Here is a 13199-nt window from a genome sequence, read left to right on the forward strand (position 1 = left end):
TTTGTCATCTCGTGAAAATCCGTCGCCTCTGTCGAAAGTTTTAGGTAGACATACAAACATACATACATACATTCATTTAAACAGACAGATGAGATTTATATAATAGACTAGCCTGGGTGCCCGGTATTGCCCAGGTGTTTGGAGGTGTGTATTGAACAAAAAAAAAAAGTGGTAGCAGGCAGGCAGGCTTGAATCCGTGATGCGAAAGTGAAAAAGAAAGTGAAAAAAACCTGACGTTTTACCGCTACACTATGACATGACCAGAAGAGTAAAGCATTCAAATTTAGGGATGCCAATCAAAAAGTTGACTTGCAGTATAATAAGAAGTTCGTTTTAATAATTTTTAAATAGAAAAAGTAGGTTTTAATATCAATGTTAGAGTGAGAAAATGATTTCACTTTATATGGATATAGATAGATAGGGATTGGCAGATGTAAGAAGTCCACTTTCTTTGCAGCAGACCTGGTAATATCTTCTATGTATTTATTCCAATTTATGTTCCCTGTGAATGTTAAACCAACGAGTTTGAATGTTGAAATCTCAAGAATGGTACTATCAGCCATGATGGTGGTTGAAAAGGTTTCTTATATTTGTGTAACCAAAGGAGCTTTGTCTTAATAATCTTAAATGTAACCATCCATTTTTGGCTCCATTCTACTACAGACTGGAGATCAGGATTCAACCATTACCTTGAATATGTGTGTGCGTTTGATTAGTGTTGTGTCAGTAGCAAATATACCCATCTTCGATACAATTGTATCATTTATGAAGAACAGGCATGATAAAAATCCAAGTATTGACCCCTGAGGCACATCCACATTAATGTGATGCTATTTAGATGGATGTTCAGCCATTGAGAATGACCTAGATCTTTTTTTTGTTTTTAGCTGAGAAGAATCTAAGTAAAACAACATCAGAATTCTTGACAAGGTTAGCAACATCCTGGAAATATATGTTGATATATATGGATATCATTTAGAGTATTTTCAGTCACATGGGGTAAGTTCTGGAAGTTGCTAACCCTAATTGCAAAAAGTGAAATTTAGAGCAAAGTTCTTTGGAAAAAGTTTGAATTTTGCTGATGAAATCATTTCTCATCCATTAAGAGTAGTTGAAATAGAAATCTTATATCTGTTTAGTACCGGTTTTTATTCTCCAAAACGCTCGAAAACCAAGCTTAACACTTTTATGCATTTCCTATAACCCTTTTGCAATAATTGCAGGCAGTTTTTAAAGTGGTTTTAGTTTCAGGACATCTATTTTATTGATAGCAATTGAAACATTGATTTCAGTGAGCAACGGCAGCAGTACACTCAAGAGTGAATCCTGGCTGTTTGGTCTCTGTTGGAATACAGAGAAATGTCAAAGCTATCCTAATCAGCCCCTTAGTATCGCTGGAAAGGGACACCTGAAATCATCCTGAACTTAGATTTCAATTGCAAAGAAGATCAGTGGTTACATCAGCTGAAACGTTGTGAATATAGCAATAAGAATGAAAATCTTAATCGGAATAATCCAAATGATCTAATGTATATATAAATATATAATCCAGTATTATTATTGGATTATATATTTATCAGTATTCTACGGTTTTATTTCTTTTTGATTTTCATTGTTCAAAATAAAAATGGAACACTTTGATTCTGATATAAAATGTTAAGTTATAATTATTGTTACATTTCTTTTATAAATTTACATTGGACTATTTGATTTCTTTGTACACAGCTTTTTTTTTTTTTGAGAAAATCACATTTTTACTGCATGAATGACATGTTCAATATTAAATGAAATTTAAATTAATAAATTTGCAAACGTCTAAATTCACTTCAAGTTTATTTTGAATTGACATCAATTCATTAATAGCTGTCACTTGCAATGAATATATGAACATTTATTTTTAGCATCCTGTAACTTGGCAGCGATCTGCAAATGGACGATACTATGTTGGACACATGATTTTGAAGAAGACAGTCTTAGAAGGAACTGGCTCGAGAGACTCGAGTGCAATTCTAGGTAAGAATTAATAGGTTTGTACAGTTTATAAGTGTACATTACGCAAAGTTTTTATTTAAAATATTTTCAGATTGTTTCATTAGAGTTATTTTTTACTTATTTAAAAATGTCTATTTTTTATAACTAACAAACATTCAACATGGAATTACTATCTCTCTCTCTCTCTCTCTCTCTCTCTCTCTCTCTCTCTGCATATAATAATTAAATGTACATAGCTTTAACACATTACTGCAGTTTAACAGTATCACCACTGACCAGAACTGTCTCTGATTAACATCAGTTAAAGATACTTTTGATGATCAGTAATACTATAAAACTGCAATAAAGTTATAAAGCTAAGTACATTTTGTTATAATTTATTATTGGTATATCGCTATATTTATCCAAGATCTGTTATTTTAATTCTGTCCTGTTCTGATTTTGACAGGTTTGCTTTCATATATATATATACACACATATACATATATATATATATATATATATATATATATATATATATATACACACACATATATATATATATATATATATATATACACACACACACATATATATATATATATATATATATATATATATATATACACACACACACATATATATATATATATATATATATATATATATATATATATATATAAGAAGCATTCATATTATCGGATTTGTGTTTATTTCATTAGACAATTATTTTATTTTAAAACTAAAGTAAATTCAATTTACATTTTCTACATTCATTCATTTTTTAAAAATAATTTTGTTGCTACTTTTATTATTATTGTTAATATCCTCACAAATATTATCACAGATAATATTGCAAATGTATAAATTATAACATTTTCAAACGTATTGCTGTCGCACAGTTAAATTAATCTGAAGCAGAAAGTACTTCACAAGCAATAATTACATATAATGACTAGGGATATGACAACAGAATATTCTTAACATTGTTTTGACTCTCAAGTATATATCCTACACAGTTCGACACAGTTAATCAACTGAGAACCACATCGCTGTATATAAAAGCATATAAGATATAAACAGATACACACTCGAGAGTCAAAACAATGAAAAGAATATGCTGTTGTCCTAATAATGACTAACTAGATGGAACCCAAGAACAAATATAGACATTTATTAACACATTGGCAAATGCAATATTGACAAGTAACACAACTGAGCAATACAAATGTTCATAACTCACCCATTAGGTGGAGACCTCTATCATTGATAGGATGGATATGTCCCTCCAATGTAAGGCTTTTTCTCACATGGGTTTTGTTTCACTGTACGGGAGAACCTGTTTTTGAATCTCTCTCTGCTGTCCAAGCTAAAGGAAAACACTCACCAATGTATCTACAACCGGTGTTGTTTTCCTAATTCCCTTACAATACTCCCTTCAAAATACAGAGTATCTGAGAATTAACCTTCATTTCACATTCATTGACATACAAAGTTTTTAAAATGGACTAGCCATCTTACATATCTGCCTGAACGTGTCCTTTTTCTGCTGAGCACATTTTTCGGGTGTCACAATATTTGGGAGTGTTACTTCTAAGTAAGTGTCCTCCAATACTGCAGGTTTCATCCTGTCTATGAACATATTTTGTTTTGTTTATTCTTAATAAAAACTTTGAAGAACTTCTTGTGTCTCTTTATTACTCTAAAGGGACCACGATATGGTGGTTGCAAAGAATGCACCCCAGCTGTATCATGGATAAATACATGCATACAAATCTTCAGCTGCTTGGGTACATATATTTTTGTATTCTTATGTTCCCCTGATGGAGAATATGCCATCTCAATCATTTTTTCTGTTAGTCTGTTGACAAATGACGTTACATCCCAAACATTTTTGCGGGCTTTAAAAAAATACTGTGGTTCCATACAGGGCTTCAGCTGCTGAGCATTCCATGTCTTTCTTTATGGTGGTGTGCAACCTCAATAGCATTAGTCGAAGGTGTTCTAACCACTTTGAATTTAAATTTTAGTAAGCTGTGCCTGTAAAGAAACCTTCAAGTTGTGATGCAATTACTCGACCATGTCGTTTGCTTGAGGATAATACACTGTAGTATGGATGTTCATGGTGCCTAAAAGTTTTGAGAGTTTGTGGAATAGTTTGGACTCAAATTGTTGACCTCTGTATCTCTTAATATTCTCTGAGAAACCAAATCTTGCCACCCAACCAGCGAGAAATATTCTGGCAGTCATATATGTTGTCATGTCTAGCATGGTTAGGGTCTTGAACCATCGAAAGAACTTGTCAATACATGTCAGCAGATAACACTGACTTCCACATGTTTTTACAATGGTCCAGTGATGTAGATGTGCATGTGTTCAAATCTCTTGTTTGGGACTGGGAACTAGAGGAGCTTGAGTGAGTGACCTTGCCTTTTTGGCCACACTCTCACATCTGCTTTGATTCACAGCCAAATGTCAGTTAATAGCCTTAGCGATGCATTGGCTCCAGGGTGCAATAGACAATGCACTGCGCTAAATATGGTTTTGTGTAAAGATGCTGGAATGTATGGATACAGTTTGTTCGTGCTTGTGTCATACATGAATTTTTGTTGCTGGTGGGGTTAGTAATTGTTACCAAATGCAATGACGTTGCATTGTTCTGAAGAAGTTATTGTAGATTCTCATCTTTCTGTTATTCCTAAGACAAAATGTCGATGTCACTGGAAGGTTCCAACCAGGAGTTAATTCCTTATGATACAGTGTCTGCTGGAATATTGTCTGCTTCTTTGGCATGCCAGCTTGTTGCAGGACAGCTTCTATACCAATTGCAGATGCATCTACTGTCAAGCACAGTTCATGGTTGGGTTGGATGTGAGACAATTTTACAGTCTCCTCCAAAATAGACTTAACTTTGTTGAACGCCTCTACTGCATACTCTGAAAGTGTGAACGTTACCGTTCTTCACACTTGTCAACATGTTCATCAATGACAAAAGTATTGGATACAATGAGGGAGGAACCTACGATAAAAGTTTACTTGCCCTAAGAATTGGTGCAAGTGTCTCATGGTAACAGGAATAGGAAAATCTTGAATGGACCTGATTGTCTCCAGTGATGGGGAAATTCCTTCCTCCGAGATATGGTGTCCCAAAAATGTGACTTTGGATTGACCGAAAACGCTTCAGCCATTCAAATACCTGTCACACATTATCGATGTGCTCATGCATATTGCAACTAGCAATGAGCACATCATCAATAGATGCACAAACAAATGGTAAATCCGACAATACCTATAAATCTTTGAAATGTTTGTACTGTATTTTGAACTCGTAAAAATTCAAACATCCCGAATGGTGTGATGATGGCTGTTTTGGGAATGTGTTCGGGCTCCATTGGTATTTGGTGATATGCTCAAATCAAGTCCAACTTTGTAAAAAAACTTAATATTTTGAGCCACTGCTGTTATGTCCTGGATATGTGGTTAAGGCTCCTACAATCTTGACAGATTATGGATACCCACTGTAAGGGTGCCTGCGCATGAAATTTTTGTAGCAAGAGTTGTGCACAAATCCGAAACCTCTCCTGAGTTGATATTGTTAAATATCAATTGCAATGCTGAGGTAAGCGGAGAGCACATAAATCGCCTAGAATTCCCAAATGGTCACCCATCTGGTACTAACCAAGCTTAACATTGCTTAACTGATGATCTGACAGTGTGTCAACGTGATTATGCCAGATATGTTGCACTGGATACCTATCAGGTGTAGTAACAATATTCAGTGCTCTGTAGTCTCGTCATGTCCACTATGTGTTTGGGCCTTTGCTGATTAAATAAGGAGGTGAAGCCCAGTCACTCTTTGAAGAGCGAACTATGCCTAACTTCATCATTTGCTGAAATTCTGCCTTAGCAGCTGCTATCTTTTCCAGTGCTAAGTGCCTAGCTTTATTATGGACGGGTGAGTCATTTGTTTCAATATAGCATGTGATGGAGTGGGGAAAAACTTACTTATGAAAGGAGAGGACCGAAATTGAAGGATACTTTTTCAGGATTCTTAGAAAAGCATTGTCCTGGCCTGTGTGTGCCACTGCTGAATATAATGGAGTACCAGCCATGACTGCTGTCAGTTGTGTCTTTGGATCTTTTAAACACTAGTCTGTGATATCAACAACCGGAGCAAACGCTTGTAGGCAATCAATATCTAAGATAGCACTGTCTACATTGGCCACTATAAAAATGTGGGGAAATACTCTATGCAAGCCCAAGTTGAGATTCATACACCTCTCCCCATATATGTGGCATTTGCGGCTTGTAGTGTGAACTTACAGGGAGATTTCTTGTCGGCTTTAGTTGCGGGAATGAGAGACACCTGTGCCTCACTGTTCACTAAAAAGGACATTCCCAAGTTTCTACCTACCACATGCAGTAGGAGACCAGTTGATGCCACTTTCTTCTGTCAGTTTAGGCTTTTCCTGGAGTGCAAGGTGGGATATAAGAATTTATCACATCCTATCTTGACTTCGTTCTCTAGCATGGCTGTAGGCATCTTTGCTTCCCCCTTAAGGTTAGCCTCGCTAATCCCTTAGCCATCTGGTCCATTTAGGCTTCCATCTGCTGTTGTCCCCAAATAAGTTTTGTGAGCAGAGCATCCTTATTCAACATGTGTACACTGGCCACAGCTGGTGACTGGCTGGACAATATGTTGGCTATATGGTCTGCTGTTACTGCCACCTGCATTACAGATGTAGAATCGTGCTGTGCAGCAATGGCGACCTTATATTATCTGGAGAAAGATATGTTTTATGATGCTTTTATCCATTGCTCCCTCAACTAATTTCTGCAAAACGTTTTAGGAACTGGGACAGCATACTATTTCCTAGAGTTTCCTGGTCCAACAGCTGCAAAATGCACCTGTTTATAGAAACTCTAGCAGCAATTGTGACTTTCTCCTGGAGAATGCCATATGGTTTTTCGATGGGAGGAGAAATAATTACTTCTCTTACCTCAGCGATTATGTCCTGAGGCAAGATGAGCACCACATAGCAAAATTTGTTTGCTTGCTCAGATATCGAATTGTGCCTTAAAAAAAAATCTATCTGAACAAAAAAACAAGGCAGGGGCATTTCATACACCTGCCGGGTTCTAACTGATCATTGGCAACACCATTTAAATTTTTTTTATGTTATTACTTTCTTTTTTTTTGTTCACAGCATGTGTGGTTAGAACCGCATGCGATGCCTCCTAATATTGTAGCAGGAGAAACAGGCAGTCAGTGATGCATGAGGAAGAGGGGTAGGCAGGGTGTGACGTAACCGTTTATATCAGCCAATCACGAGGCAAGCGCCAAGTTCAAGTTGGAGAAGAAGAGAGGTGGCCATATTTAAAATGGAGATAACAAATTTCTGAAATAAATCTCACCACAGAAACTTTTTTTTATTATATATCTACAACAAAAATTTTTCATTTTTATTAATTTACTTATCCTGCGAATCTGTGCTTCAGTCTTACTTTTAGTCTTAACTATCTTGTCTAATTGAATTTGTGTTTAGAATGTTTTTTAAGGAAAGAATTATTTTTAAAGACAGTTTCCTTTTTTTATTACTACACATGTTTTGTGTTCGGAGTGTCACTGTTAATTCTTATTATTTTTCTGTTACATTAGGTCAATCTCGCATTTGTTTTCAAACTCCAACACAATCACTATTTGTTTTTAGGGGAATGAATAGAATTTTAAATTTAGATATTTTCCTCCTGTTTATTTTTTTAAACATTATGGCTACATGTGTTTTGATTTGGCGCCCACAGTATGAACAGGAACGGCAATATTATAATATTTTTTAAGTCTTTTTTAACCATCTTCTAAAAAAAAATTTAAACTAATGTTTGTATTCTAATCCTATAAAAATCAATGTAGAAAAGACTTAAAACTAGTTAAGTATATTGTGTAGAAAAATACAATAGTAGGAAGACCATGTTATCTGTTATAATAGGCTTTTCTTAATCAAATGGTTGTTATTCCTAAGGCAGATAATTTGAATTACATTTTGTCTTTTCCTAAACACACATATTTTGATAGAAACAAAATATGAAAAACTAATCAATATATATATATATATATATATATATATATATATATATATATATATATATATATATGAACACATGATTAATAAAACATGTTATAAGATATCTTGAAAAAGAGTTAAAAACATATTTAATTTTAAAAAAGGAAGCACAAGATAAGTGGATAGTCCTTAATCCGCGGAGTTTCGAAGAAATACTCTCCTTCTCATCAGAGGGCAGGAATTAGCAAAATGCGGGATCGGATTTTGCATATAAAAGTATTTAATGGAACTTTTATATATATATATATATATATATATATATATATATATATATACTGTGTTTGCAAAATCAAGACTTCAAGACAAGGTGTTGATGGCAACAAAAAGTGTATCTCATTTTACGTTACAATTGTTTCAAAGTCCAGTTTGACAATTTCAAGCATTATATTGTTTGAAAATTTTCAAAATCCAGTATTTTTTCAGACTTTATGAATAAACACACTTTAGGCAATGTAGCATTTTTTGAATAGAAAGAAAAAAAGGTTGGGGGGATCCCTAACGGGAAAGGTATGCGAGAAACATTTACCTTGGTTGTGATTACGGATAAGCCTATTTAAATATTAACGTATCGCCTAATTTTCCTATCCATATTTAAGAACAGAGTTATGTGAAGTTTTTACGGGGAGCGCTAAGCCATTTAAAAAATTTTTTTTTAATATATCCCATTTGTTGGGTTCCTAAATTCGTTTATTTCCCAATGACTGAATATTTGTAAAAAGAATTTTAAAAAGTTTGGTATCTATATTTATATTATGGTCGTAACAACCTTGTAAAGATGTTACGGTTAGTTTTAGATCCATATTAGTGGCAAGTAATGTTTATATATTATCGTTCTATTGGTACATGAATATAATACCATTTCCGGTTTAGAATTTGATTGAATATGAGAATAAAGTAAAATGAGTGTATTAAATATAGTAGTTGTAGGACATTTCGGGTGAAGTGTTCTAAACTATTTACTGTCTGAAGATTCATAGTTTACTGTCTGAAGATTCATAGTTTTACTTGAGAAATGTTTTATGTCATTGCTTAGGAATATTTGAAGGGAGATAATCCAATTAAGTTGTTAAGTACTGCTAGTTAATTCTGTTTGAAACTGGGTCGATTTTGTTTCTTATAATAGTTAAAGGGAGGTAATTCAGGCCGTTTGTGTTTTCGGTTCATGTATATTTAATACACTAATATTACTTTATTCTCATATTCAATCAAATTCTAAACCGGAAATGGTATTAATCCATGTACCAATAGAATGATAATATATAAACATTACTTGCCACTAATACGGATCTAAAACTAACCGTAACATCTTTACAAGGTTGTTACAGCCATAATATAAATATAGATACCAAACTTTTAAAAATTCTTTTTACAAAAAATCAGTCATTGGGAAATAAACGAATTTAGGAACCCAACAAATGGGATATATTTAAAAAAAAATTTTTATATGGCGTAAAAACTTCACATAACTCTGTTCTTAAATATGGATATGAAAATTAGGCGATACATTAATATTTAAATGGGCTTTTCCGTAAGCACAACCAAGGTAAATGTTTCTCGCATACCTTTCCTGTTAGGGATTCCTCCCCCCCACACACCTTTTTTCTTTCTATTCAAAAAATGCTACATTTCCTAAAGTGTGTTTATTCATAAAGTCTGAAAAAATGCTGGTTTTTGAAAATTTTCAAACGATATAATGCTTTAAATTGTCAAACTAGACATTGAAACAATTGTAACGTAAAATGAAATACACTTTTTGTTGCCATCAACACCTTGTCTTAAAGTCTTGATTTTGCACACACAGTATATTAATCCTCAATTATGAAATTTGATAATTTTGTAGCTTAATCTTTAGCTTAATCATTTTTGGCTTAAAACCTATTGGTATATGAAATTTTACTGAATTACACAAACTCAGTATATTACATATAAGTCTATATATATATATATATATATATATATATATATATATATATATATATATATAATAGCCTATGGCATATGGACAAATTTTGATGTAATGTATAAATATATATATTATTATGTTTATATAAGTTTACATAACTTCATAATGTTATAAATATTTCAGTATATATTTATATTTTTGTCAATCTTATCAAATATCTTTTAAAATAATAAAGTAGTTTTACTAATATCAAGTGTAGATCTAATTGAAATGATGTAAATTTTTTTCTTACAAAATTGAATTCCATACTGCTACCAGAAATGTTTAACAAAAACTTTATGGTCCACTCTTCCAGTTTTATTTTAAGATAATTTTGAGAAAACTTGAATGTCTGAAATTTTATTTTCATTTATCATCTAAAAGAACATGTTTTGCAATTTTTACGTTCCCTGAAAGTCATGTAAAATGAATTACAGTATTAAATTACTAGTATTTTGATTACTTTTTTCAGGAATGGAAGGTTTAGGTATTTATAATTATTTCACAGTTTTTATATAGCACACCACCACTGAGTAGAGAATAGAAAAATCTTCTAAAAGCTATGATGGAAATTTTGGCATTTTCTTTCATAGATTCGGTATTGTGTTAACCCTGCTATTTTCTTACCCCAAAAATATCCTTGTTGCTAATCCATATGTAATAAAGCTGAATAGATTAGTACACAATTCCTATTCACTGTTGGTTTACCTATTTGCTGTATAATAACATGCTTATTCATGTTTGTATATATGTTATCACTTTTCACATCCTTTTTACCAAATGAAATCGCCTGATTGCCAAAGAAATCAGTCACCTATGTAAAAATATTCTATTTTACCCAATTCAATATGAATTGCTCCAAAATTTAATTCTATTGCCCTGTTGGCATTTTTATTTTAACATATTTTTAATGCACACACATCTAATTGTTAAAATTTAAAATAAATTTAAAAAGTGGTATTCATTTTATTTATTTATATAGAATATTCAGCTGACAGTTTTATGATAAGAAGAAAAAATATTTATTGTTTTAAAATACTGAAATTGTAACAACTTTCAAAGAAGAAACTTTCGTTTTATTTATTTAAAAATATTTAGCTGACAATAACAATTGTTTTTATCAAAGAGGAAGGTGACATTTTTTTCTAAACATAATATGATCATTAACAGAAAAGATGAAGAAAAAGGTGAAATTTCTATGTGGATCTGCTAATCTGCTCATTATTATCAATTAAATCTTTCAACTATTTAAGCTTCACTAAACAAAGTAGACAACAAATTCTTATTTGGTTCTGTTGTTGTTTTTTAATGCATCCAAGAAATCATTCTATGAACCATAGATTGAATTCAGTATATTAGAGTGTAGTAAATAAATTTGCTCACTCCTATACGGTTATGAGTGTGGGTTATGTGTTAAAAAATTCAATATGAATTCCATATAAAGACAAACAAGGAACATTTAACGTTTGAGACAACTTTTATACACAGTAAAATCTTGGCTTAAATGTGAGTGTTCAAAAGTTCAGTTTTATACTAGTAATATGCTTGAAAGGAAAACAGAAAGAAAGGAATTGAAAGACGACTGCTTATAAGAGTGGTGGGGGAGATCTTTGTAGCAGTTGTTAGCAGAAAAGTGTTGTTGGCTTTAACTTCGAAAGCTGATTTTTCTTCTCACTTGATGTTTGTTTTCTTATTTCTCTGGTTCAGAAAAAAAACTCGGCTATTTACATTTCCCAACTGGTTCGAACAACACATCAGCTGTTCATATTTTATTTTAGGCATGTACTCTTCCCATTGGCCAGATTCATTTTTTGACTATTTTTCTTTTTGCTGACTGGAAGTATGCATGGAGCTGATGCGCAGAGACGTTTTTGAACACTTTATATGTAACAGCCGATGAGTCAACATCTGATTGGGAATTTTATTATTTATTCATAAATCCCCACAATACATTGTCACCTGAAATAGTGGAGCTATTGTGAGAACATCTGTTGAGATTACTCATCACTAGTGGGGTGTATTTAATTTTTTTTTTTTTCTATTGTTATGTCGTAGGCTTTTATGAGAAAGCATGAACATTTTATAGAAAGATTACTTTTTTGTTATTGAATCCTTTATGTGTAGTCGATATGGTTATTGTGTTTCGCAAAGCAAACATGTCTGCCTGACCTTATGACAGTAGATTCTTGTGGTGTGTCTAGTGCGCTCCATGTCTCCCAATGTAAGACTGTCCACCATTTGGTGTTTTTATCACTAGTGGTACTGTTGTTGTTGGTACCACTAAATTTAACTGGTTTCTATTGACACTGTTTGTTTCTCTACAGGTGGTGTGTCTATTTGGAAATGGAGTTTTCAGTGGTTTTCAAATTCTATCTGTTCAGAGCCGCACATGGGTTGCTGATTTCAGATCTTCTGGTATAAATACTTTTTGTTTTGTATGTAGCTGTCCTTCTGAAAGTAGAGCCGTATTCAACTTTTGTATTCCTTTGGCAAATTTTCTTATGCCATGTCCATGTAGATCCAGATTTTTTGGTCCATTATGTGTTTTGGCAGTAGTAGTTGGGTTCCCATAACCATGATGGCTGGGAAAAAACCTTTGTCATTGGGCATATTTCCAATCCCAAGTAGTATGATTGGTAGTGCACCCAACCAACTCCGCTTTCATGCCATGTCTTTAAGTTCAGTGTAACCTTTCAATAATCCATTAGTTTGAGGATATGCCATTGAGTGGAATCTGTGGAATTTAATAATTGTGGATAGGTTCACTCTCAAACTGGCTTCCACAATCTGTTATCATGTATAATCGAACCCAAAAGCAGGAGATCCATGTATTCAAGAAGGCTAATGAGATGGTAGAGACAAATGTTTTCTATAGAGGTGTGGCTTCTACCCATCTTTTTGCTCTATCAGTGCATGTAAGTATGTAAGTACATATCTAGCTGGAGATGTGTACATACCATCATATGTAGTTGATGTCAATATGAATATCTTGAATCTCCCAGATGGTAAGGAGAATGGTGTAGTTTCTGTTTTAGTGTGCCTGGAGATTTTGTGTTGCTGACATTGAAGTCTAAGTTTGTATATTTCTATCCATATCTGCCCCAAAATATCTTGATTTTATTAACTTGGTTGTTAGTGTAGGTCCTAAATGTCAAAGATCCTCC

At 33.0% G+C, this 13199-nt stretch overlaps 1 protein-coding gene across 7 annotated transcripts in view; it reads left to right on the forward strand.

The window, feature by feature from the left end:
• Positions 1 to 13199, forward strand: part of LOC145296047 (regulating synaptic membrane exocytosis protein 2-like) — an 874180-nt gene that overhangs the window by 530479 nt on the left and 330502 nt on the right. For all 7 annotated transcript variants that reach the window (XM_080142091.1, XM_080142092.1, XM_080142093.1 and 4 more), the window contains one exon: positions 1902 to 2013. In XM_080142091.1, the coding sequence (XP_079998217.1) occupies positions 1902 to 2013 (112 nt within the window). The remainder of the gene's footprint in view (positions 1 to 1901; positions 2014 to 13199) is intronic.

Source organism: Euprymna scolopes, chromosome 16 (assembly GCF_053919585.1).
Source record: "Euprymna scolopes isolate OS-2025 chromosome 16, ASM5391958v1, whole genome shotgun sequence".
Taxonomy (NCBI): Eukaryota; Metazoa; Mollusca; class Cephalopoda; order Sepiida; family Sepiolidae; genus Euprymna; species Euprymna scolopes.